At 40.3% G+C, this 26,646-nt stretch overlaps 2 protein-coding genes and 1 pseudogene across 4 annotated transcripts; 2 read left to right on the plus strand and 1 right to left on the minus strand.

Moving 5' to 3' along the window:
- ADAL (adenosine deaminase like) lies at positions 1–23,879 on the minus strand. Of its 3 annotated transcripts, none has more exons than XM_042942228.1 (11): positions 23,750–23,879; positions 17,499–17,724; positions 17,106–17,236; positions 16,123–16,183; positions 11,722–11,809; positions 8,862–8,943; positions 6,597–6,723; positions 5,422–5,502; positions 3,407–3,545; positions 789–889; positions 1–234 (listed from the first exon to the last, which is right to left on the minus strand). In XM_042942228.1, exons 2-11 carry the CDS (start codon positions 17,562–17,564, stop codon positions 40–42), a joined length of 1,071 nt encoding a protein of 356 aa, XP_042798162.1. In that variant the 5' UTR covers positions 17,565–17,724; positions 23,750–23,879; the 3' UTR covers positions 1–39. The 3 variants fall into 3 exon arrangements, with proteins under 3 accessions (XP_042798162.1, XP_042798161.1, XP_042798163.1); XM_042942227.1 differs by lacking the exon at positions 23,750–23,879 and adding an exon at positions 23,412–23,601; XM_042942229.1 differs by lacking the exon at positions 23,750–23,879 and adding an exon at positions 19,319–19,344.
- Positions 23,670–26,646, plus strand: LCMT2 (leucine carboxyl methyltransferase 2). The gene has a single exon (XM_042942223.1). It carries the CDS (start codon positions 23,789–23,791, stop codon positions 25,844–25,846), a length of 2,058 nt encoding a protein of 685 aa, XP_042798157.1. The 5' UTR covers positions 23,670–23,788; the 3' UTR covers positions 25,847–26,646.
- LOC122223256 lies at positions 26,280–26,388 on the plus strand (annotated as a pseudogene).

Below are 26,646 nucleotides of genomic sequence, written 5' to 3' on the forward strand. Positions count from 1 at the left end.
TTGCAGCACATAGTCAAAAGTAGTTTATCTCACTGCAGCTTAAAAATGTAACACTCTGGGTTTCAGATGATTCCACTTCCTCCTCAGTTCAGACCTGGTGCTGTCAGAAGCAAAGATGTAGTTGATGGATTCATAAGACAAATCCCACACTTGAGACTGGGTCAAATTAAATGTTTCAGCAGCCAGCTGGTACTCTTGAGAAAGGTGTGTTGCAAAAACACCCTTATCATCGGTCTGCCAAAAAACAAAACAAAACAAAACCAAGAAGTTTTAAAACGAACAAGAAAATAATTTTTTAAAAAACTTTTGTTTACACTCTATTTTCCTAATATTTACCATGCTTCTTTTAAGAGCCTAAATAGGCCTATAAATGCGTTCATGCATATCTATAACGAAATAGGCTTATTTGTCCTTTTTAAAACAAAAACTAAAAACACCAGAGTAGTGGCTCTCAACCATGGCTGCATATTAAAAATCACCTAGGAAGCTTTTAAAATGTATCTGTGTACAGGACTCACCCCAGATCAAATAAAACAGAATCTCAAGGGATGGTATTGGGCATCAGTATTTTTTTTATGTTCCCTTGGGTACTATCCAGGACCCTTTCCCATAGAGCCAAACCTGAGTTCCCTTGGCCCTCTGCAGCCCCTCCTGCCCTGATCCCCTCTTACTCTTCTACTTGGGTGCTACCCTCAGGCATGCAAGGCATTCAGCTAGGGGTGAATGTCTGACCTAATGCACCTCTGGAACTAAAATGGAGCAAGGTACTTCAAAAAAAATAACCTTACACAGATCACAGAAGGATGGGCAATGCTGTACCAGAATCCAAAATGATGCTGATCGTAAGACGGAACCATCTGACTTTTGATGTTTGAGGTCAAACAGAGTTCTAGATGAAAGGAGGAAAAAGTCTCTTATTAAAAGCAGATTAGTAGACTCACTCATCAGTGTTCATCAAGCAGACACATGAGAAATCTTTCCAAAGTATGCTAATTTTCAGTAGTTCATGAGTTTACAAAATTGACCTTATGTGTGAAAATTCGTAGTTCAAATAGTGTAGTTGTGTGGAAATATATGCTGCAACTTACGGCAGCAACTGTACCAGGCAGGGAACTCCTACCCCTCCACAGCCATGTGGAAATGGAGTAGGAAGAGGAAAGTAAAAGGCAGTCAGTCACCTTGGAGAAAGCAGGGAAGTAGGATGAAGGAACTGTTCTTCTTTTTTTTTTTTTTTAAGTTTATTTATTTATTTTGAGAGAGAGAGAGAGAGTGCAACCAGGGGACAGGTAGAGAGAGAGGGACTAAGAGAGAGAATCCCAAGAAGGCTCTATGCCGTCAGCGCAGAGCCAGGTGTGGGGCTCAAACTCACAAACTGTGAGCTCATGACGTAACCCGAAATCTTGGACACAACTGAGCCACTCAGGCACCCCTGATGAAGGAATTTTTGAAGGGTTGCTGCACTTCTTCCTCATCTTACAGTAGAGGCTAAGACAAAATGGTAGCACTGCTTGAGGGCTATAGCATTAAAAAAGCCAAGAGCAGAAATGAACTTCAAGAAAATCTCTAAGCTTCTTTATTCAGACAACTGTCTATTCACTGTCGGCTGCAAGTAAGTCCATCTTAAGAATGACACCTAGAGGTGCCTGGGTGGCTCTGTTGGTTGAGCGCCAACTTTGCTTCAGGTCATGATCTCACAGTTTGTGGGTTCAAGCCCCAAATCGGGTTCTGTGCTATCAGCTCAGAGCCTGGAGGCTGCTTCGGATTCTGTGTCTCCCTATCTCTCTGCACCCCCGCTTGTGCTCTCTCTCTAAAATAAATAAACATTAAAAAAAAAAAAAAAAAAAAGAATGACTTCTATTATTAGCAAATTCCTGCCTTGACACACTGTACCCAGCTACCCCAGCCAGAGCAGAAATACTTCACTGACTTGACTGATGGTGACTGCTGAGTAGGGTAAGGCAGCCTCCCACTCAGTCCAAGGGATAGCCACTTGCTCCCTCACTCTGCTGGGTGCAGAGCTGGGCCACCACACTAAGATCACTAAGCAAGTGGTTTCCATTTTCTCTACTTTTATGGATGTTTAAAAATGTCCTTATGGGGCGCCTGGGTGGCTCAGTTGATTAAGGGTCCGAGTTCAGCTCAGGTCATGATCTTACGGTTCATGGGTTCAAGCCCTGCTCTGGTCTCTGTGCTGACAGCTCGAAGCCTAGAGCCTGTTCCAGATTCTGTGTCTCCTCTCTCTGCCCCTCCCCTGCTCACGCTCTCTCTCTTGCTCTCTCAAAATAAATAAAGATTAAAAAAAATTTTTTAACGCCCTTAGTAAAAAAAAAAAAACTTATTAATTGCTGAAAACTCTATCAGTAATTACAAAACACACACCCACATGTTTTTGCCAATTGATCAATTTGCAAATTTAGCAAGTTGGTAAGTTAGTAAAATAGTTTTCAGCCAACTGCTTTTTTTCCCTCTAGAGAAAAGGCCTTTCCTGACCATCCAATTGAAAGTGGTTATCTCATTACTATTATACCAAACTGTTTAACTTTCTTCAAAGAACTTAACACTGACATTTTCTTGTGTAACTGTTTACTGCCTCTCTTACCTATGCTAGAATATAAGTTCCTTGAGAAAGAAATCTTGCCTGTATTGTTTACTGCTCTCTTCCCAGCAATTTGAACAGTGACTAGAAAAGAGTAGGCACTTCATAAATACTTGTTGTTAAATAAAAGCAACTCCAGGGATACAGATGTAGACAAACAAGTATGTAATAGTCAACACTCATATAAAAATTGGACTTGGAATCATCCATAATTCTTAACTTTTATTTTTTATTTTTTTTTAATGTTTATTTATTTTTGAGACACAGAGAGACAGAGCATGAACAGGGGAGGGTCAGAGAGAGAGGGAGACACAGAATCCGAAGCAGGCTTCAGGCTCTGAGCTGTCAGCACAGAGCCCGACGCGGGGCTCGAACTCACAGACCATGAGATCATGACCTGAGGCGAAGTCGGACGCATAACCGACTGAGCCACCCAGGCGCCCCTTTAATTCTTAATTTTTAAATAAATGTCACATATTTTCATAACACATATTAATTTGGTTAAAGTCGTTTAAAAATACTAGATGACCCTTATTCCTTCAATATAATACTGAGTTTCCGGAACTAGGGAATGTAGCAGTGAACAAGACAAAGGCCCTGCTTTCATGGAGCTTATATTCTAATGGAAGGTAGTAAAACTTTGTTATTTAAATGAGGCTCAGGAAGCACATGCACCATGCAACTTTTTATTTCTAAATGACACTTACATATTTAGAACAGTACTCCTCTACATTTGGGTTGCATGCAACCTGGTGGCTGGGGACAAAGGCACAGAGTGTTGTCTGGAGGACCTAAAGCCCTAAGCCTTACCCAGTGGTATCTGGTGTTGCCTCACAAAATCTACCAGTTCCAGCGATCCTCCCTCAGAGGAGTTGAGAAATGTCCCATGCCCAATTCTGTCGGGAAGTAGATCCAGAAGTAATTGTGTTTCTTTTTTTTGGTTTGGAATCTCAAAGAGAGAGAGAGAGAGAGAGAGAGAGAATGAATAACCTTTCCAGTGGTTCTCCAAAGTACTTTTTTTTCTACAGCCAGCTACTCTGTCTCTCAAAGAAGATAATGCTGACACTCTGGAAAGCTGAACTACTTACACCTTCCCAGCTCTCTTCTTTGCCTTTATCTTTCATTTCCCAATATTCTTCTAGATTCACTTCAATGACAATAATATAGTTAACAGCAAAGGTAATAACAACAAACACAGACCTGCTCTGCGCCTTTTCACATAAATTCTCCTTTAAACCTCACAAGAATCTTACAAAATAGTAACATGAAGAAATTAAAGTTCAGAGAAAGTAATAGGATCAATGTGGGAGCAGAACTGAAATGGGAAAGTGGACCTTCCATTTTTAATTTTTTTCCTTCTACATTACACTTCTCTATACTTGGATTTTCTTCAGATACACCTAACTTTTGCAGTTAAAACATAAAGCTGGTTTTTTGGGTTTTTTTTTTTTTTTTTGTCTTTTTTTTTTTTGGTCTAAGGTCATGGAGCTCTGACTTTAGGGCTCAGATGTGCATGTTTTATTTTGACAAAGCTAGACATTCCCCAACTACCATGAAAAGGTCTAGCTGTGCTCTTTATCTGCTGGATAGCCTAAAATACAAATGACCACAACATGTTGAAATGTTTTATTTTTTTATTAAAAAAAAATTTTTTTGAAATGAAATGTTTTATATCCAATGGATCAAACAAGAAAAGCAACAGAGACTAAGGTAATGAGAAGGTTCTGATGCAGTTGCCCAAAACCAGAGATAACCAGTCACAGTAAAACATCCTGGCTGTTCCATTATATTGACCTGTAGCTAAAAATCAGACATCAGTTAGGTCAGCTAGAGGCTAACCTATGAGTGAGAGAGGTTTTTGATCAGACTGTGGAAACACAGATCCTAGATTTTAAGTTCTGCCACTAGATTACTGACTCTTTGCTTATAGAAATGAAAAACATCAGTATTGACAAGAAGCTCTAATTTTTGCCTCAAATCACGATGCTATTCAACCTTTATATATTACTGAACCTAATACAATAAACCTGTGAGATAAGTAGCTTAAGTATTATTTCCTGCACTCAAGACAATAAACCCCAAACTCATCAAGTTGTATACAATAATTATGTACAGCTTTTGTATGAAGAAAGAAAGAAAGAAAGAAAGAAAAGGGAGGAAAGGAAGGGAGGAAAGGAAGGAAGGAAGGAAGGAAGGAAGGAAGGAAGAAAAATTGGTAGAAGTGCTGAGGTACAAAGTAAACCCATCTGTAAAATGGGGGAAAGTGTAGTAGACACCCTTCTTTGCCTCACAGGGATGTGCTTACGAAAGTGACTATTCTCCCACCATTATCTGTACATTGTCTGTCATTGTGCTCATGTTGCCAAGGAGCTGAGGCCCAATGAAGGGCACCTGATCTTCTGATAAGCCTTATAAAATAATGATGAGTTACTTCCTTTCTTACTAGTGTATGTCATACATTCAGGTCCCTTATCCTACAAAGACAAGTGAGATGAACTGGTGCTTTTCTCAGTGTCTGGCCAATGACAAGCCTGATGATGAAAATTTATGCATTTTCTCTAGTAAGATGTCATTAAGCTGCTTTAATAACACAGCTGTAGTGCAAGTCAACAGCCACCCCCAGGAACCACAAAGACATAAAAACAGTAACATGAGGGACTAAAGAAAGTCATGCCTTTACCATTATAATTTACATTTTAAAACATTTCTATGTTCCTCCTCTAAAAAAATGTTTTTCCAAGGCAGGTTTACTTTTAGCCATTTACAAATGATTATTATTTTCATTGTAATCTACCTTCTCAGCCTAATTTTACACTATTATTTACCTCTGAAAGATGCAATGCCAACTTCAGACCTGCTTTTTTAGCTTCTAAAAGAGGTTCCAAGAAGTCTTTTGCTTGTCCTACCTTGAAGATAAAAGTTAAAACAAAGATTCATTAACATTTTAGGCAAGCTAAAGAATTGGGTACTCTGTCTCAGTAAACAAAGGAATAAAAATAATGGCAAGAAAAAATGGCAGATTGATTCATTTGAAAATTTCATTCATAAAGCACCTATAATGTGCTAGACACCTTAGGGAATACAAAGCTGGCAAAGACACAATCCCTGCCCTCAAGAATGTTAAGTCTCGTGAACCTGAGGTCAGTCAACCAAGCTAGGTAGGGAGGTCACCAAATTTTATTTCTGAAAGGAAATCTAGGTATCTAGCACTAAGGAGGAGAACTCACCTGATTCAGGAACCTGGATGATTAGAGCAAAGAAAGCTTCTACCAAATAGATGAATGAAACAAGAGCAGAATAATCCAGGTTTAGACAAAGCCATAAGAACCAGTTTCCTGGGACTCCCTAAGTTCAATGGTTTTTAGTTAGAGGCAATTCTGCCACCACAGGGGACATTTGGAAATATCTAGAAACATTTCTGGTTGTCACAACTAGGAAGGTGCTTCTGGTATCTAGTGGATAGAGAGACCAGGGATGCTACTAAACACCCTGCAATACACAGACATCCTCCCAAGACAAAGAATCATTTGGCCCAGAATGTCAATAGTGCCACAGGTTAGACATTGTTCTTGAATCTGACATTCAAGAAGCTGTAGGCCAGCCTCTCTCAACTGGGGGTTCTATGAGATAATTAAGCCCTAGTCATAATGAAGTATTAATTAAGCATTAAACATGCATTGTATGTAATAAATTAATAAATTAACTTCTCTCCTATGCATATAGAAAGATACTGGGTAGCATCTTTAGAAGAATGGAGAAAATAATCATATTGCCATGCTAATCATTTTCTTTTTTCTGTTTTAGAGGCCTAATTCTTTCCCAGAGTCCTCGTTGAGAACAGTTGCTACAGACATGATGGTCATCCAGGGCAGAATAGGTCTTCATCCACACTGAGAGTCTGCTGGACCTCTGGAAAATGCAGGATGCTCCAAGCTAATCCTTACCCCACAAACTGATTCTACCTTCCAGAAATAAAATGCATTTAGGAAAAGTAGCTTACAGTAGGGTCTCCACTGAGGTCAAGGCCAAGAACTGTATCCTCAGTAGAGAGACAGAACTCTTCAGCAAGTTTAACAGTCTCCTTGGCCACTGAAGGGCCACCTCTTCTGTCGATTGCTATCAAATACCTTTAATATAAGAAAAACAGTTGAAAACAAATATGGTGCAGATAAAAAAGACAACTCTGAGTATAGCCAGGGAGGTATAGCAGGCTACATGTGAAAGTTAGTTACTAGGAAAGGTATAGCCTGACTGACAGGACAGCTTACTTTGCCAGAAGGCAAGAGACATAAATTCCTAAATAGCACCAAACACCTAGTTAGTATTCATATTTCTAAATGTCTCATGTTTTTGTTGTTGTTGTTTTTCATGTATTTTTTAGTTTTTTTGATTCAGAATTCAACAAAAGTCCAAGTATTATGTTGGTCAATGTATCCCAAGACTCTTTTAATCTAGAGGCAATCCCTTCACGCCCCACCTTACCCCTTCTCCATACCCCACACACCACCTCTTTTTTTGAATTTATTTGTTGAAGAAACCAGGTGCTTTGTCCTATAAAGCTTCCCACAATATGTATTTTGCTGAATGAATTCCTGTGTTGCTAACCTGTTCTCCCGTCTCTTATATTTCCTATAAATTGAAAATTAAATCTAGTCTACAGGATTGATCAGATTCAATTTTTTGGCAAGAGTATTTCATAGATGGTGGCATGTTCCTTCATCAGGAAGCTTAGATCCATTATTTCATTAAGTGTTACAAAAATAGTAATATTCTAATTCTAACACATATTCAACAGCTGATACAAATGCATTCTTCGTATGTTAGCTTGCATCTAACACCCAAAGAACCCCTGTTAATATTGCATAATTTTCCTCCAGCATTTATTGATTTATCAATTTTTTACACACATACAAAAATAAATTCCCCCAGCATTTATTTATTTACAAAATTTGGGTCAACTATATATAAAATGCAGTCTTTTTTTTTTAACTTAACGATTTCTCCTGCCATTAAATAATGTTAGAAAACAACATAAATCATATGAACATAACAAAATATAACTGTCTTCTGATTGCTGAATGTTTAAGGAATTTTTCCACTTTTTGTTATAAATAACACTATAATAAAGAATCTTACATATAAATCAATTTATTTCCTTAGGAAAACATCTCTAGAAGTGGGATACTGGGTCAGAGGGAAAGATTTTTATACATCTGAATACATATTGCTCTTTAAAGAAGTTTTATTTATTACATATGCTCACTAGCAGTGTGTAAGTTCACAATTGGTTATTACCCTTTTTGGGGAGGGCCTACTGAAATGGCATTGTAATATTTCTTTTTAAAACTGTCTGATTAGTGAGATTAAACAGTTCCCTATACATTTACTGGCCATTTGTAAGTCTTCTTTTCTGAATTCTCTTGTCTTTTACCTGCTTTTTTTGGAGGGGAGGGGATGGTGTTAGTCTAGTTAAGGTTAATTTGGAGAGATTTTGTAGCCAGAAACTATACAGGTAGCTTTCTTCCTTCAAGGATTTATGGAGCCCTGATTATGTCACCTCTGTTCTAAGTACTGGAGGGGTAGTGGAGAATCAAAAGAAAAGATTCCTACCGTCATGAATTTACACTCTAGTGGGTATATATGTACAAATAAAACAAGACAGTGCTTGCTTCAGCAGCACATATACAAATAAAACAAGATAATTTCTGGTCCTGTTAAGAAGAATGCCAGAAAGGAAATAAATGGGGTTACTAGAGGATTTGGGGGGCACTTTAGATAATGTGGTCAAGGAATGCCCCTCTGAGCAAGTGACAAACAAATGGAGAAGTGAATAATGAAAAGCCAGCCATGCAAGGATATGGCAGAAGTGTGTTCTAGTACAAAGGTGTTGAGGTGGGATAGTCTTGGTCTATCTGAGGAACAGACAGCAAACCAGCATGTAATAACCAGTGGTCCAGATAAGGCTGTTGAAGAGAGGCAACCGGATCACATGGGACCTTATTGGCCACAATAAGAATTCTGATTTTAGTGGAGGCAATAGGAAGCCATACTTCTCTAGAGCAACAGTACTCAGAATTTTACTGCCACATGAATAAATTAGAGTTGCATTCTCAACTTTGAGCAATAGAGTTCTTGACTCTTTTTTTCTAAGGTAAAATCAGTTACCGTTTGATATATAAAATTCTGTTACACTCATGATCAAAATAACAACATTTTCACATTCTAGTTTTTAAAACAGTGACCACTAAGGTACAGTGCTGCTTACCTAACATCAATGTCTATGTTTTCTTGTTTGGACTGTTTAATACCCTCAAGTACAGATTCCACATAAGTCTTTTTAGTCATTCCTGGAGAGGACATAAAGAAAATATTTGTAAAGAGATCATCAACTATTTCATCCTTCAACATTAGCATCCCTCTAAGAATAATTACATTTTTACTTTATGTTGTGACAGGGTATGATTAAAGATGAGTTAAAACATGGCCCTTACAGGTACTTTTTTTTGTAAATACTAATTATGCTTTTTAAATGTTTATTTATTTTGAGAGAGAGAGAGAGCCAGAGTAGGGGAGGGGGAAAGAGAGACGGAAATAGAGAATCCCAAGCAGCCTCTGCACTGCCAGTGTGGAGGCTGATGCAGGGCTCAAACCCACACACCGTGAGATCATGACCCGAGCGGAAACCAGGAGTTGGACGCTTAACCGACTGAGCCGCCCAGGCGACGATCCTTAATAAAAATTTTTTAAATGAAGTACTAAAAAAACTGAAATGAAAAAAAAAAAAAAAAAAAGACATACAAAATAAAGCCCTTTAAAAATTTTCTTAGAATAAAAATAAATAAATGTTAAAATTAAATAAAAATTTTCTTAGATTCAACAGACATAAAACTACTCTCACAGAGGCACCTGGCTGGCTTAGTGGGTAGAGCATGAGACTCTTGATCTGAGGGTCATGAGTTCAAGCCCCATGTTGGGCATGGAGCTACTTAAAAAAAATTTAAACAGGGGCACCTGGGTGGCTCAGTCAGTTAAGCATCCACCTCTTGGTTTCAGCTCAGGTCATGATCTCACAGTTTCGTGGGTGTGAGTCCAGCATCAAGCTCAGCACTGTTGGTGTGGAGCCTGCTTGGGGTTCTCTCTCTCTCTGCCCCTCCCCTACTTTCTCTCTCTCTTAAAAATTAAAAAAAAAAAAATTTTTTTTAAATAAACAAACAACTACTCTCACAAATTGCTATGAAAATTTGAAGTGCTGTTCTACAAACACAAAAACAAGCCCTTTCTAAAGGCCTGTCCTTAAAATAACAAAACCATTTTTCTCTATTAGCAGAATGTTTTCCTGCTGGTCCAGAAAAAAATCCCCTCTTGGGCTCTCACCTCAATCCTGGTCAGGCTCGATGTTTCCAGTCTAGGCACTAGAGCAGTTCTTCCAGTTTTGGGTGCAAAAGCCCTCCTCTTCTGAGGGGCTCTGAAAGAACACTCTCCAGAACAACTTCCTCTAAAATATTCTCATACCCCAATCATAAAATACTTATTTTTGATGAAAAATCTCTAATAAATTTTTTTTAATTTTTTTTTAACGTTTATTTATTTTTGAGACAGAGAGAGACACAGCATGAACGGGGGAGGGGCAGAGAGAGAGGGAAACACAGAATCGGAAGGAGGCTCCAGGCTCTGAGCCATCAGCCCAGAGCCCGACGCCGGGCTCGAACTCGTGGACCGCGAGATTGTGACCTGAGCTGAAGTCGGACGCTTAACCGACTGAGCCACCTAGGCGCCCCACTAATAAATTTTTTTAAGTTTATTTATTGTTGAGAGGGGCAGAGAGAGAGGGACAGAGAGAGTCCCAAGTAGGCTCCATGTTGTCAGTGCAGAGCCCACTGCAGGGCTCAATGAGGGGCTCGTTCTTACGACCCTGAGATCTGAGATCATGGCCTGGGGAAATATCAAGAGTCAGACGCCCAACTGACTGAGCCACACAGACACCCCAGAAAATCTCTAATAAAGCACAGAAAATTATAAAGAAAAAAAGTAAGAGTTAACCTGTAATCCCACCACTCAGAGATAACCACTGTCTTTGTTTTTCTAAGTATACATACATGTTTTTTTTTAATAGATGAGATGCTACTAGGTATATGTGTATCCAGTTCAGTTGTTTAACACTATTCTGAGCTTAGGCCCAAGTCTTTAAAGTATCCTTGCAAATATTTTTAATGCTTGTCTAATATTCCATTAACCCTTATTTACCCATTCCCCACTATTGTATTTTAGGCTAACATCCCGTTTTGAATCTCCATTCAAAGAGCAAACTAGCTCTATAAGTGGCAGGTTTCTTCTCTCCTTCCCTTCCACTATCCTCACCATCATAACTTGGAACTGATCCTGCAATTTAAAAATGCAAGGTAAGAATTTTCTGCTTGTCGCACCTCAATATTTACATTATGTAGTTTTAAAATGTTTACCCTCTGAGTGATTGGGCTACACATGTCAGGGCACAAGATGACCTGACAGGGCATTTTCAGGTCACACACAACATATTACAAGGGACCCAATGACACTACATAATACCTCTCAATGTTGTCCTTATGAAAAGAGGGTCCCAGGAATTCAGACCACACCACATTCAGATCCACTCATCTCCATGAAAAGAGGTTTTACCACCTTATTGCTGCTTGCTCCTGGCCTATCAGTGTCTGAGAAGTGACTGAAAAATCTTCATTTCTGGGACTGTCATAAAACATGAGTCTGCATCGACTCAAGTGGCACTGTCTCAAGTGCCCTTGATGCAAGGACTGAGAATTAGCCTCTCTCTCTTTTTTTTTTTTTTTTTTTTTAGCCTCTCTTTAAAACAATGTAACTATAAGGAGCAAGTATCCTTTTCTCAGAGTGAGAAAAACAAATAAGAACAAATTTTTTGCAGGTTTTCTTATTTCCCTTAAACAGATAATCCCTGATCTGATTTTAACTTAATACCTCACTCATTAATAATGTACATCATAAGATTTGGACTGTTAACTCCTTAACAGTGTAAAAGTAAATGCTTCATATTCCCAAACTTATAAACACTTGAATCATCAAAGCATGCAGGAAAAAAAAAGTACATTTGCCAAGAAGCAATTAAATTCTACCTGTAGCATCTTCTCTTCTGGGTGTGCTCCTTAGTTCCAGGTACTTGACACCATCATTTGCAAATTCTTTAATGACATCTTTTGTCACCTGACAATTAAGGCAATGGACACAATATTGATAACGTTAGTGTAAGGGTCCCAACAAAAACGTTGGTGTAATGTCCCAACACATGCTACAGCTTTATCACATGCATTAAACTTGATTTGCAAAAAATGTTGGAAGTCTCTCATGCAGTCAAGATGACCTGCTTTGTCATACCCTTGCGGGAGACTGACCGAACTGTAACACTTCCAACAGCTCCCCTCACAGCACTCATTCTCACATTAAATCCAAATATACACATCATGCACACCTTTCTGCTCTTTCCTCTTTAGCATTTCTCCATTTCCTAGTGTTCACAACAGCAGTTGATAAAACAGAGAAATAAGGCAAAACTAAAACTACCTATGAGTGCATAGTACTAGGGAGGTACATATGTAAATAAATGGCAGGGCACCTGGGTGGCTCAGTCAGTTGAGCATCCAACTTTGCCTCATTTCATGATCTTGTGGTTCATGAGTTAGAGCTCTGTGTCAGGCTCTGAGCTGACACAGCTCAGAGCCTGGAGCCTACTTCGGATTCTGTGTCTCCCTCTCTCTCTCTCTTCCCCTTCCCTGTTTGCGCTCTCTTTCTCTCTCTCAAAAATAAACATTAAAAAAAAGAAAGAAGTGGCTAAAACTATTAGGTATTACTGACTCACCATTTAAAGCCATGGCTTAATGTTCTTATTCAAGTTATTTAGGAATAAGTTGTACTTTTCAAGAATTTCTTCAGGCAGGGTTAAATCTGCCCCAAAAGTACTAAGAAAAATTTCTCTTTGGCAAAGAAAATGGGTGATAAATATGAGTAAAATGGTATCCACGTTAGCACAAATTTCAACAATCCAAAAATGGTTAAATGACCAGGGCAAATGATATCAAAAGGATAAACTCATTTTTTCCTTCTCTGCCATCAATCCTAAAAATACCAAATCTAGAAGAAAAAAGGACCAGGTTGGAAATGCTGTGACAACCAGCTCTAGTTAGTCCTTGCAGTTGGTACCCTAATCTTAACCCGCTTCAACTACAAGCACATAGGCATGCAAGGGCAGTGTCCTGGCAAAGGAATAAAGGTTGGCTGATTATGTAGACAGCGCCTAACAAGGTGGCACTACTTTGGTAGATTCACTGTGATCCAAGGTCTGGGCTTCATCTGGTTTTGCGCGTGTGTATTTAAAGCCAAAAAGGAATTTATTATAATATAAATATACAAAGCTCAGATTCAGCATGTCTGGAAAATCAGCCTCAAAAAGCATTCAAAATCAGGTGACACTCCTAGACCAAGCAAGATACCACTGTTTCTTCCACCCCTAAGCATGACCCTGTAGCTTCTGTATGATCATCACAGGTACTGGACCCCATGGCACTGCTGCCCCCAAAACTCCATGTTGCTGCCAATGCCACTACCAGAATGTGGGCCTCATCTACACAGACCAAGGAGCTTGCATCTTGTCAGTGGCTCCAGAACTGAACAGACCCACAGAGGCCAACCCACTCTATCCCAGCTCACATGTAGCTAATGCAGAAGCCTACTTGCTAATGTATGCATTGACAATGAGGGTGGAGGTGAGGGTATGAAGTGGTGGTCCTCACTGACTGACGAGACCACATCTACTACCCAAGTACTCTTTCTTGGTTTCTTGAGGTACCTGTGAAACTAACTAAAACAGAAGGACACTGACAAGCACAGAATGAGAGCAATGAAATGATTTATCTAGGCCATGTTGAGGCCTGTGGAATCATCCCTATTCATGTTCAATAGTACTTCCCTGGAGTCCACAACTGTGTCTGCCAGATTCAGGCCTTTCTGCTCCATGCAGCAACAGGTACTGAGGACAACTCTTTTCAAGCTCCTTCTTCAGATACGACACAACACAGTTAAGTTTCTGCTTACTCTAAGGATGGTGTAAGACTGCATCTCTTGAATGAGAAAGAATACGGGTTCTAGGTGCACCTGGGCGGCTTAGTCGGTTAAGCATCTGACTTTAGCTCAGGTCCTGATCTCAGTTTGTGAGTTCGAGCCCTGCGTCGGGCTCTGTACTGACAGTGCGGAGCCTGGAGCCCCCTTGGAGTTCTGTGTCTCCCTCTCTCTCTGCCCCTCTCCCGCTGACGCTCTGTCTCTCTCTCTCTCTCTCAAAAATAAACATTAAAACATTAAAAAAAAAAAAAAAAAAAGAACACAGGCTCTGGAACCAGTCAATTCCTCCACTTATTCTGTGAGTGACCTTGAACAAGTTACCTTTAACCTACTTAAGCCTCAGGGTTTTTTTTTTGTTTTTTGATTTTTTTTCCACCTGCAAAAAGGGAACAGTAAAAATACCTACCTCAGAAAGTAGTCTTGGATGTAGTGTCTGGCACATCAATCACGTTCCAATCCTTTTTCTCTTTGAGATTACACCCAGGTTACCTTGCCTGGACTATTAAGTGATCCCACACACTTGATCCCACATTTACAAACAATCTCTCCACATACTCCCGTACAGCGTTCATTTATTATATGTAAATGTTACTAATTTCACTCTTGGCGTCCTCCTTCAGAACCACCTAAAGTTATTCATTCTAGTACCACTAAATCAAATCATAGAATCTTAATTCCTCACCTTGCTTTTTTTTTTCATTTCAAATTTTATTTAAATTCTAGTTAACATACAGTGCAATATTGGTTTCAGGAGAATTCAGTGATTTATCACTTACATACAACACCCAGTGCTCATCATAACAAGTGCACTCCTTAGTACCCATTCCCCACCTAACCCACCCCCCACCTCCCTCCCTTCATCAATACTCAGTTTGTTCTCTATTTCTAAAAGTTAAGGTTAGTTTCCCTCTCTCTTTTTTTTCCTTTTTCCCTCCATATGTTCACCTGTTTTGTTTCTTAATTTGCACACATGAATGAAATCATATGGTATTTGTTTTTCTCTGACTTATTTCGCTTAGCATAATATTCTCTACCTCCATCCACATTGTTGCAAATGGCAAGATTTCATTTTTTTTTTGATGGCTGTGAAATATTCCATTGTGTATATATACCATATCTTCTTTAATCCATTCATCAGTCGATGGACATTTGGGCTCTTTCTATAGTTTGGCTATTGTTGATAAAGTTGCCAAAAACACTGGGGTGCATGTACCCCTTCAAATCTGTATTTTTGTATCCTTTGGCCTTATCTCATTTTAAGAAAGCTTTTTAACAACTTTGAAAGGAATTAAATAATGAGCATGGGATTATTATAGCCAGAATATTAAACTCTTCAAATCCAAAATTTCATGAGTTTTGCTCTGTTACAATCAACAACAGAAAGTGAAACATTCCCAGCAGTATTCAATGCTATTGAGTGGCTGATCAGACAATGCTCCTTTGGGTTCCTATAAATCCCTGTGTATATCTCTAACACACAGCTTACCTCTTTATATTGGATTTATCTACTTATGGGTCTGTCTCTCCAACCTAAATATAAATTCCTCACGGGCAGGAACCATGTCCATGGTTCTATCTTCATACCCCCCAGTCTTTCGCAGAGTGCCTAGAACATTGCGGACACTCAATCAACTTCTGTTGAGCTAAACTTTTAGAGTTAACTCTCCTTCAAAAGATGATTACTTATAGTTATCATGAGGAGCAGTCTCAGCCAGCCAAGGAAAATTCTTTCTTGACCAGTCAGAAGTTAGTTCTCCAAAAACACAGGTTATACTTCTTAATCTGCAATTTTTTTTCTAATGGTTAAGAACACTGGTAGGATTTACTTTTCTCCATTTACAAAGAGTACATTTTAAAATGCCATCCTGGTCAGACAATGATACAAAAGCCAGTCTTCTGTATCAGGCTCTAATATCACAGAGCTTCAGATAAGAGAACACAATGGTGTCCTCTAGTCCTTCATCCCCAGAGGGAAGGCACACTTTCCCTAGGGATTAATCAGTCATTCAATCTCTAAGTACTTCTTGAACTTTACTGTCTATACTGCGCACCTAGGCAGTTAAAAGTATCTCAAGCAATACAGATAAAGCCTTATCAAGAAAATGGCCAGATATGGTCAAATATTTCATATGGTAAGTAATATATGGAAAACAGGACAGGATCTTATCCTCCATTTTATCCTGTATGTAACAGAAAATGATGATCTTGGTTCTTTTATCTTTTTCAATGAATGTAGTCTTTTGATATTAGTTCTTGGCAAATGTCAGATGTTGGTTTTGAAAACAGTTGCCATAAAAAAGCAGAAAGCATTTCTCATTTGATTCTTGATCAAAGCAAGTAACACCAGAAGTGCACAAATTACTTAATAGTTTTTAAACCACTCTAAAAATTGCTTCATTTCTCACCATTAGAATATCTTCAGGGCTAGTAGTAAGCTGATGAATAATGTGAAACATCTGGAAACATCTGCAACATGAAAAGTTTTAACATACTCTAATCATCAAAAACTCGTCACTCAAGACAAACCCATTACGTTGAATTAATATATTTTAGGCTAATACTAATTATACATCTATAAAGAATTACAGGGCCTGGGTGGCTCAGTCGGTTAAGCGTCCGACTTCAGCTCAGGTCACGATCTCATAGTCCGTGAGTTCGAGCCCCGCGTCAGGCTCTGGGCCAATGGCTCAGAGCCTGGAGCCTGCTTCTGATTCTGTGTCTCCCTCTCTCTCTGCCCCTCCCCCGTTCATGCTCTGTCTCTGTCTCAAAAATAAATAAACGTTAAAAAAAAAAAAAAAAAAAAAAGAATTACAGACTAAGTTTTTCAAAAATTATACTGATCTGGAAGGATAATCATTATTTTTAAGCGGGCAACAGTAGCTTCCCTTCGCCACACCTCCTACCCTCTGCTGATAACAGCAAACAGGGAGACAAGTCAATAAGCCTATATTTTTAAGTTTAAAGAATATTCCAGGGGCACCTGAGTGGCTCGGTCAGTTAAGTGTCTGACTCTTGATTTCGGCTCAGGTTATGATCTCATGGTTCATGAGACTGAGCCCCCATCATGTGGAGCCTGCTTGGGATTCTCTGTCTCTCTCTCTCTCTCTCTGCTCCTCCCCCGCTCTCTCTCTCTCAAAATAAATAAGCTTTAAAAAAAGAAAGAAAGAATATTTCAATATAGTACAACTTTACAAACAACTTAAATCACTAAAAATACTGTCAAGAGTCTGACAGCTGGAAAAAAATTCTGTATGTCAAGTTATACCCTCCATACCAAATGGCTACACATTTCTAAACTACAAAAATCTGGATTCTTACATACTATTTACAATCTCAAAACAATAAAAGAGAAAAAAAGGAAGTATGTCCACAACCTCCCCAAACTCACTCTTCTAAAGTTCTTTTCTTTCCCTTGTCAATCATAGTCATCTGATCGTGGATTTTAAGATCTGGCTTCTTGGCTATCAATTTCTTCATGGTATTAGAACTAATGGATCCATTCAAGTGGGCATGAAGTTCCTAAAAACAAGAGAATACAATCAGTAAAAACTTCTCAAGTATCAACTAGATTCATAGCATCATACCAGGTACTTGATGTTTGTATTCTGTACCAGGTAAACTACCTACCAGATGTAGCTACATGACTCTTATAGTTTACAAAGTTTAAATTCTACCTATAAAATTTACTTCTCTTTGTGAAAACAACAACAACAACAACAACAACAACACAGATGTCCGTATAATTAGTAACCACTCCAGAATTCTGTGGCTGAATTCTCACCACTTTAGGTAATTCTGAATAAAAAGCTGTCTTCCATGGCTGCTGGTGTTCTTCTGCTTCCATCATGGCGTAGTAGAAAAAGATCTTTCTCCAAATACTCTCGTTCTTGTTATAAACAGTACAATGTACTTTTGTAAGTTCTGTGGTCTTGAATTCCTTCAGATTGTTTTATGTCCATACATTTTGATAAGATAAACTGTATATGTAGCTCTGGACTCAGCTTCACCTATGTAAACAAATGTGAACATTTTCAGGTGTTGACATAAAAGCAAAGAAACAGAATTTTGCCACTTTATTCCTTAAAAGATGAAAACCCCGGGGTGCGTGGGTGGCTCAGTCAGTTAAGTGTCCAACTTCAGTTCAGGTCATGATCTTGCAGTTGGTGGGTCTGAGCTCCACATCAGGTTCTGTGCTGACAGCTCAGAGCCTGGAGTCTGCTTCAAATTCTGTCTCTCTCTCTCTCTCTCTCTCTGCCCCTCCCTTGCTTGTGCTCTGCCTCTCTCTCTCTCAAAAATGAAATAAACATTAAAAAAATTTTTTTAAAAAGATGAAAACCCCTTCAATGCTAATTTAAGCAAACTAACAATCTGAACTAGAAATAAGAAAATGCCTCAAACTGGTAGAGGTGAATTAAAATCTGAAATTTACTAAGGTGGGGTGCCTGGGTGGCTCGGTCAGTTAGGCGTCAGACTCTTGATTTTGGTTTGGGTCATGATCTCACAGTTCATAGGTTTGGGCTCCACGCTGATGGTGCAGAGCCTGCCTGGGATTCTCTCTCCTTCTCTCTGCCCCTTTCCTGCTTGCTCTCTCTCTCAAAATAAAAAAATTAAAAAATAAAGGAATTTAGTAAGGTATTGAGTATTCCTTACCTATTAGAACTTTCTATGAAACTACTTCTAAAAGTAGAAATTTATAAAGCCTATTTTGGGTAAAAGTTTATGTTTTTGAGCTGCTTAAAAAATATAAAGGAAGAGGGGCAACTGGGTGGCTCAGTTGGTTAAGCATCCAACTCTTGGTTTCAGCTCAGGTCATGATCTCATGGTTTCCTGAGTTTGAGCCCTGCATTGGGCTCTGTGCTGACAGTGAGGAGCCTACTTGGGATATTCTCATTCATTCTCTCTCTCTCCCCCCCTCCTCTTTCTCTCTCTCTCTCTCCTTGCCACTTCCTCACTCATGCTGTCTCTCTCTTAAAAATAACATAACATAAAAGGAAGAGCAGAGGAACTGGAGTCACATGTACCTAGATTAATTCTTATAGTTCTGCCATCTAGTAGCTGTATGGCCTTCATTACTTAGTTTCAGTTTTCTTATTTGTAAAAATGGGATACAAATGCAGAGTAGCTCTAAGGATTAATAATCTACTTTCCCTCTACTACTGTCCCATATAATCCAGTGACTACCTTTAAATCAGCACTTTGTCACACTGTATCTCAATCACTGACTTACTTGTCTTTCTTTCTCACCAGATTATGAACTTCAGAAGAAACAGGCCTATAGCTTATTTTACCTCCCTAGCACCTAGGACAATGCTTAGCACATTGTAGATGATAAATAAATCTTCATTTCCCTTCATCTCTGAAGGTGGCTTATAAATTAAAATTTCAAATGAAATTTAGTGATTTTCAGAATAGACACCCTGACCCTCTGGGTTCTCACATCTTAATGATGATGATATTGATAAGACGAATAGTTTCCATTCAGACCCTACCAGGTAAGTAGCAAGTGTTTTTACTATTACTTTTAATTTTCCCAATAACCTTGCAAAATAAATTTGCCACATTACAAATCAAGTTGATACTGAGAGGCGTTAAATAAGTTACCACAAGGGGCGCCTGGGTGGCTCAGTCGGTTAAGCGATCGACTTCAGCTCAGGTCATGATCTCGTGGTCCATGAGTTCGAGTCCCGCGTCACGCTCTGTGCTGACAGCTCAGAGCCTGGAGCCTGTTTCAGATTCTGTGTCTCCCTCTCTCTCTGACCCTCCCCCATTCATGCTCTGCTTCTCTCTGTCTCAAAAATAAATAAATATTAAAAAAAAATTAAAAAAAAAAGAAGTTACCACAATATTAAAATGGTCAATAAACAATAGCCAAAGTATGGAAAGAGCCCAAATGTCCATCGACTGATGGATAAAGAAGATGTAGTGTGTGTACACACACACACACACACACACACACAATGGAATATTACTTGGTGATCAAAAAGAATGAAATCTTGCCATTTACAACAACATGGATAGAACTACAGTGTATTATGCTAAGTGAAGTAAGTCAGAGAAAGACAAATATCATATTATTTCACTCTTAAGTGGAATTTAAGATACAAAACAGATGAACATAAGGGGAGGGAAGCAAAAATAATATAAAAACAGAGAGGGAGATAAACCATACATATACCTGGGTGGAAAGGATACATAGAAGTCTTAAGAAAGTGGGTTGGAAATGGCAAACGTCAAGGGAGACAATTTCACTTTTATTTACCATACACAGTTTTGTTCAATTTGAAGGTTTCACAACAAGCATGTTAATACTTGATTGCTTTCTAAAATAATTTTAATAAATGAAAAATTTGAATAACAAATTAGATAGTTTACTTACTATAATTTAAAAAATTAAATAGTTAATAAATTAATTTTAAGTAATTATAAAATAATTAAATAATTTTTAAAACTTGCAAAACAATTTTATTATTATGAATTGTGAGAGGGAAGAACTTTTATGTTTAGACAACAGAACAACAACCTAAAAAAGCACTTAGGACATTTTTCACAGAGGGCTGATAATCTGACAGGTGGCTAGCCTTTCATATACATTTTTAATCCTCTAGGATTGATTTTATTGACTGGTCAATCCTCTAGGATTGGCTCTAGGACCCTGATTTTATTTTGTGCTACATTCAAGCCACCCTCCAGATTGAGCTTTAACTCATTGTAAATTTACTGACCCACTGGCTACAATGTTAACCTGAGGAAATGTGAAAGCCACCAAAAAGCACAATCTTTACACACTGAAAATATTGTTGTTTTCAGGTGCTTGGCTGGCTCAGTCTGAAAAGCATGAAACTCTTGATTTTGGGGTTGTGAATTTAAGCCCCACATTGGGGATAGGGATTACTAAAAAAAATAAACTTAAAAAAATAAAATAAAAAACCTGTTTCACTGATCCATGCCTAAGATACTGCCGTCAACAATACCATGCCCTGTCACATTCTACCTTTCTGGGCTAGGTGTGGCATGGGCCAGAAGAAGCTGGAATGGGAGTGAGTAGCCAAAAGGCAACACATTGAGTTAAGATCTTTCTACATTTGTATTACATTTCATCAAGTTACCAAGATCAGAACCAAGTCTCCTGTCTCCCAGAGAATATTTTTCACACCAAAAAAATAAAAAATAAAAAAAAAAGGGAAGTCATAATAATAAAGACATTTGTTACTATTTATTAAGTACTTATCATGAGCCAAACACTCTGCTAAGTTTCTTAGGTGGTTATTTTACTTAATCCTCACAATAATCCGTGAGATATTATCATCCTCATTTTACATGAGAATAAACAGATTAAAAAATAACCGGAAAACAATTGTAAGGTACCCAAATCACAAATTTGGCTGCATTGTCTTTTTTCCTGAATCACTTTTCTTGATCTGTTCTTTATCAAAAAAGTACTATTTCTAACATATCACATATATTTTACTAACTTATAATAATATACTTCTACAGTACTGTATACATATTTTAAAGTCCCACAATTCTTTCTTTTTTTTTTTCTCTTTGGCCGTCAATCAAATCTGAGACAACTCAGAAAGCAGCACTTACTCTTCTTATTTTATTTTAATTAAAAAAAAATTTTTTTAACGTTTATTTATTTTTGAGACAGAGGGAGACAGAGCGTGAACGGGGGAGGGTCAGAGAGAGGGAGACACAGAATCTGAAACAGGCTCCAGGCTCCGAGCTGTCAGCACAGAGCCCGACGCGGGGCTCGAACTCACGGACCGTGAGATCATGACCTGAACCTAAGTGGGCCGCTTAACCGACTGAGCGCCCCTACTCTTCTTATTTTAGAGATGAGGCTCCCACAGCCGAGCAAGCTCAGGGGAGCTCCCATTGCCATCAGAGGCAATTCCAAACACTTGAAGCAACACCCCCCCCCCCCCCTGCCAATCCCTCACACTGAACTAACAACCCAGCTGCCAGCTTTAGAGAGGTAACAGAAGCCATTAGGTATGGATTCCCTCTATCTCTCTCTGCCTTCACCTACACCTATACTTATCTGTATCTGTGCACTTTCTTCTCTCATAAGTCAGAGATAAAGGATTCATTCTTCTGTCCTCAACATCAATCTGTGCCCTAAATCCCATTCCCTCCAAGCTATTTCAAGTCATTACTCCACTAGTTAATCTCACTTTTCTGTTCCTCCAACCTCTCTCTCCACTGGCTAATTTCCGTCAGGGAACCAACACGCAGGTACATTATTTGCTTCCACCTAAGAAACAGGCAAACAAAACCGTTCTTTCATCCCATATCCCTCTTTACTGCCTTGTCTTTCCTTAAATTCTAAGCTAAGGTCCTTGAAAGCATAATATAGACTGGCTGCCTCCATTTACTTATCTACCATTCACTGAAACATAAACTCTGCCCTTTCTCCTCCACAGAAATTGCTCTCCCTAAAGTCATTAGAAGCTCTTCAACACCAGATCGAAAGACACTTTTCAATGACCGAACCTTTATCCTGACTCAAACTTCTGAGTTCCAGTATCCAAATCCAAATCAGCTGAACTCCTAAACTCTTGCTCTTAATCATTCTGCCACATTGCTTCAAGGTCACCATAGTGACAGTAATCCTGATTTCCTTCTCCCCTCAGCCCCTGCAGTCAGTCACCAAATCCCAATTAAGAAATTATAAATCTCCCAAATATCTCTGGAAGCAGTTTCCTACTGGTGATGACTTCCAAACACCCAACTTAGAAACTCGATGGTTTTTTTTTTTTTTTTAATTTTTAATGTTTATTTATTTTTGAGAGAGCGAGCGCGAGCAGGGGAGGGGCAGAAAGAGAGGGAGACACAGAATCCGAAGCAGGCTCTAGGCTCCGCCTGAAGCGGGGATGGAACCCATGAACCATGAGATCAGGACCCGAGCCTAAGTCCGACACTCAACCGACTAGGCCACCCAGGCACTCCTTCCATGGTTATTTTATACACCGAACAAGTCTCAGACCATTTCAGAGAGAATAATCACCTCTCTTCTGTGATTCCCTCTTCTGTGGATATATTCAACACCACCCTAGAATCAGAGACTTTCAGAAGTGGAGGGGAATGTAATTTTATAACTGAGAACAGAGGGGCGCTTAGGTGGCTTAGTCGGTTGGGCGCCCTACTCGGCTCAAGTCATGATCACTGTCCACGGGTTCGAGCCCCGCATCAGGCTCTGTGCTGGCCGCTAAGAGCCTGACGCCTGTTCCAGACTGTGTGTCTCCTTCTCTCTGCCCCTCCCCTGCTCACGCTCTGCCTCTGTCTCTCTCAAAAGTAAATAAACATTAAAAACAAAAAAAAAACCTTTATAACTGAGAAACAGAGGCTGAGTGGCTTACTTATTGTCAGCTTTGCACAGAGCCGGGAATACAGGTGAATTAACAGTATATGTCTGTGGGGAAACATTTATTAGATGAATCACAACCTCTGTAAAAAATTTTTCATTTTGCGCCTGGCCTCACTGACTTGTTTTCAGATTTAAATGGGATCTGTTTTTAAACTATTAAAGCATTACATAAATTAGTAAGTACTAGTAGTTAGCATCTGAGAAACGACCCCTTCTCCGTGCCCCCCAAGGTCAGAGGTTCTAACCCTGCTGTGCCCCTACCAAATTACTCAATGCTGACCCTGCCAACCAAGGAGGTCTGGTTGTCAGTCCTCACAGACTCACCCCTTAAAGATTCTTGTCAACAGTTGAGACAGCTATGAGGACTTAGCTAAATTTCCCCCTCAGACGTAAAGGCTTGTAGAAAAGCGCTTTCCGGACACAGTCCACATGCCTACAATAAGCCACAGCGGTAAGCCTTCCCCAAAAATGCAGACGCAGAAAATCCGTAAAAAAATCAGACAGTCGAATTTTAGCACAAGCGACACCCTCCTCAATTCTGATTGGTGCGGTGCGTTCTTCACGGAAGTGACGCGCACACACGCGGAAGGGGAGTCACGGAAAAGCTCTCTCCGGACAGAAGTCCCCGCAGTGGGTATTAACAGAACGAAAGAGCAGCTCACCACCGTGACGGAGCGCTGCTCCTTACCCTCTTCTTGGCCATGGGCCCGCGGAGCCGCGAGCGTCGGGCGGGGGCAGTACAGAGCACTAACGACAGCAGCGCCCTCAGCAAGAGTTCCCTGGCCACGCACGGGTACGTGCACGACCCCTTTGCAGCGTTGCTCGTTCCAGGGACCGCACGCCGCGCGCCGCTCATCCACCGCGGCTACTACGTCCGCGCACGCGCCGTGGGGCACTGCGTGCGCGCCTTCCTGCAATGGACGTGCGCGGCCCCCGGCGCGCCTCGGGCACAGATAGTGTCGTTGGGAGCTGGCTCCGATTCTCTGTATTTTCGCCTGAAAAGTGAGGGCCGCCTGGCCGAGGCTGCAGTCTGGGAGGTAGACTTTCCGGACGTGGCCCGGCGCAAAGCGGAAAGGATTCGAGATACGCCGGAACTGTGCGCGTTAACTGGGCCTTTCCAGAACGGGGACCCCGCGTCAGCACTGTGCTTTGAGACTTTGGACTACCGCCTCCTGGGCCTGGACCTGCGACAGCTCCCGCGATTGGATCAGGCCCTGGCCGCCGCGGGCCTCCACGCAGCCGCGCCCACTCTGCTCCTAGCAGAGGCAGTGCTGACCTACCTCGACCCGGACGAGGCCGCGGCCCTCATCGCCTGGGCAGCCCAACGTTTTCCTGATGCCCTTTTCGTAATCTACGAGCAGATGAGACCGCACGATGCGTTTGGCCAGTTCATGCAGCAGCATTTTCGGCAGCTTAATTCTCCCCTTCATGGCCTGGACCGCTTTCCCGACGTGCAGGCCCAGCAGCATCGCTTCCTTCAGGCTGGCTGGACTGCCTGCAGTGCCATGGACATGAATAAATTCTATCGCTGCTTTCTCCCCCCAGAAGAATGCCAGCGAGTGGAAAATCTTGAACCTTTTGATGAGTTTGAGGAGTGGCATCTGAAGTGCGCCCACTATTTCATTTTGGCCGCTTCTAGAGGAGATGCTCTCACCCAAACTCTGGTGTTTCCACCCTCAGAGGCGTTTCCTCGAGTAGATCCTGATTCTCCATCAGGAGTCTTGCCTGCCAGTGTAGTCACCAGTGACAACCAGGGCCCAAACCTTAGGAGATATGGGCACGCTTCTGTCCTTTTGAGCCCAAGCATTATACTTAGTGCAGGAGGATTTGGAGAACAAGAGGGGCGGCATTGCCGAGTGAGCAAGTTTCACTTGCTGTCAAGACATTGTGACTTTGAATGGAAAGGCAACCAAATACGCAGTTGTGAGACTGGAGCCCAGTGGGATGGGCGCCTTTATCACACCATGACAAGACTTTCAGATACTCAGGTTCTGGTTCTGGGAGGGAGACTGTCCCCAGTAACTCCAGCCTTGGGGATTCTACAACTTGGTGTCTGTAAGAGTGAGGATAATAGCACTGGGGACCTAAATGTAACAGTAACAAAGGCTGGCCCAGAAGATTCCATGTTGTCATGTTGGCGGCATTCAACAACAGAAGTGTCCTGTAAGAATCAGAAGTATTTGTTTGTGTATGGGGGTCGAAGTGTGGTGGAACCTGTTCTAAGTGACTGGCATTTCCTACATATGGGGACAATGGCCTGGGTCAGTATCCCAGTGAAGGGGGAAGCACCTGAAGGTCGGCATTCACATAGTGCCTGCAGCTGGCAAGGGGGAGCCCTTATTGCTGGAGGTCTGGGTGCTTCTGAGGAGCCACTGAGCTCTGTACTCTTTTTAAAACCAATTTCTTGTGGATTCCTGTGGGAATCAATAGTCATCCAGCCCCCCATTACTCCAAGGTATTCACACACAGCTCATGTGCTCAACGGGAAGCTTCTACTGGTTGGTGGGGTTTGGATTCATTCCTCCTCAATTCCTGGGGTGACTGTAATTGATTTGACTACAGGGTTGAGCTCTGAGTATCAAATTGACACAACATGTGTGCCATGGCCATTAATGTTACACAATCATACCAGCATCCTGCTTCCTGAAGAGCAACAGCTCCTGCTCCTTGGAGGTGGTGGGAACTGCTTTTCTTTTGGCACCTACTTCAACCCCCATGCAGTGACATTAGACCTTTCTTCCTTAAGTGCTGGACAGTAGGACTGGACTTTTGAAATATTCAAGAATCACTGAAGTACACAATAAAGGTTTCCACAAATAGGATTTGACTGTGGCTATACACACTACAACTCTTTCCTTCCCCATCATTTTCTTCTCTTTAGCACTACTATCCAGTGCAGAAAGTGAAACAGGTTGTTAAAACACATACCAACATTCAGAGAGATGGTACAAAAATAAAACATAAGTAGGCCTGTCCAAAGAGAATGACCATACAGTCCTAGAATAGGAATTGGGGAGCCTTTGGATCCCTATGTGTCTAGTTGATTGGTTTTCCTCATCTAAGTTTATCCATTTATTGAGTTACAATGACCTTCAGCCTAAGTCAAGTGAAAAATTTCCCACTCAGGCTTTGTGATTTGAAATGCTATTTTGAAAAAGTTTAACACAGATTCTTGGTAAAAATACAAGGTTGATACTCTGGTTTCAGATTACATAAATCTTTTGCCTTTTCCTAAAGATTTCCATGGAGAAGTACAGAAATGAGTTTTTACCCAATTTTTGAGGCCTTGTTTTTATGATGCTACCTTAAAAAAAATACAAGGTTGAATGTCACTGAAGGGACATGGTTTGATTTCATTCTTCATGTATGAAATCGGAAGTGAACCCAGTTACAGTTGGATTAAAGCATTGTGCCATTTAGTGCAACAGAGAACTCTGGGATAGCTTTTAATAAGACATTTGTAGGACTTTATTGAAAAATATGCTTTTAATTTTTTTTGCCACTTGTTCCATTTTTTTAGATTTATTCATACTAATAAACCAGACATTTTATGCCTCAA

This window comes from Panthera leo, chromosome B3 (assembly GCF_018350215.1).
Source record: "Panthera leo isolate Ple1 chromosome B3, P.leo_Ple1_pat1.1, whole genome shotgun sequence".
Taxonomy (NCBI): Eukaryota; Metazoa; Chordata; class Mammalia; order Carnivora; family Felidae; genus Panthera; species Panthera leo.

Excerpts from the sequence above, each read along its gene's own strand:
- LCMT2 (XM_042942223.1), top strand. The coding sequence starts at position 23,789 with ATGGGCCCGCGGAGCCGCGAGCGTCGGGCGGGGGCAGTACAGAGCACT.
- ADAL (XM_042942228.1), bottom strand. The coding sequence starts at position 17,564 with ATGATGGAAGCAGAAGAACACCAGCAGCCATGGAAGACAGCTTTTTAT. Across the intron at positions 8,944-11,721 it reads CAGAAGAGAAGATGCTACAG|GAATGACTAAAAAGACTTAT; the intron begins GTAGAATTTAAT and ends TGTCCTCTCCAG. Across the intron at positions 6,724-8,861 it reads AACATAGACATTGATGTTAG|GTATTTGATAGCAATCGACA; the intron begins GTAAGCAGCACT and ends CTTATATTAAAG.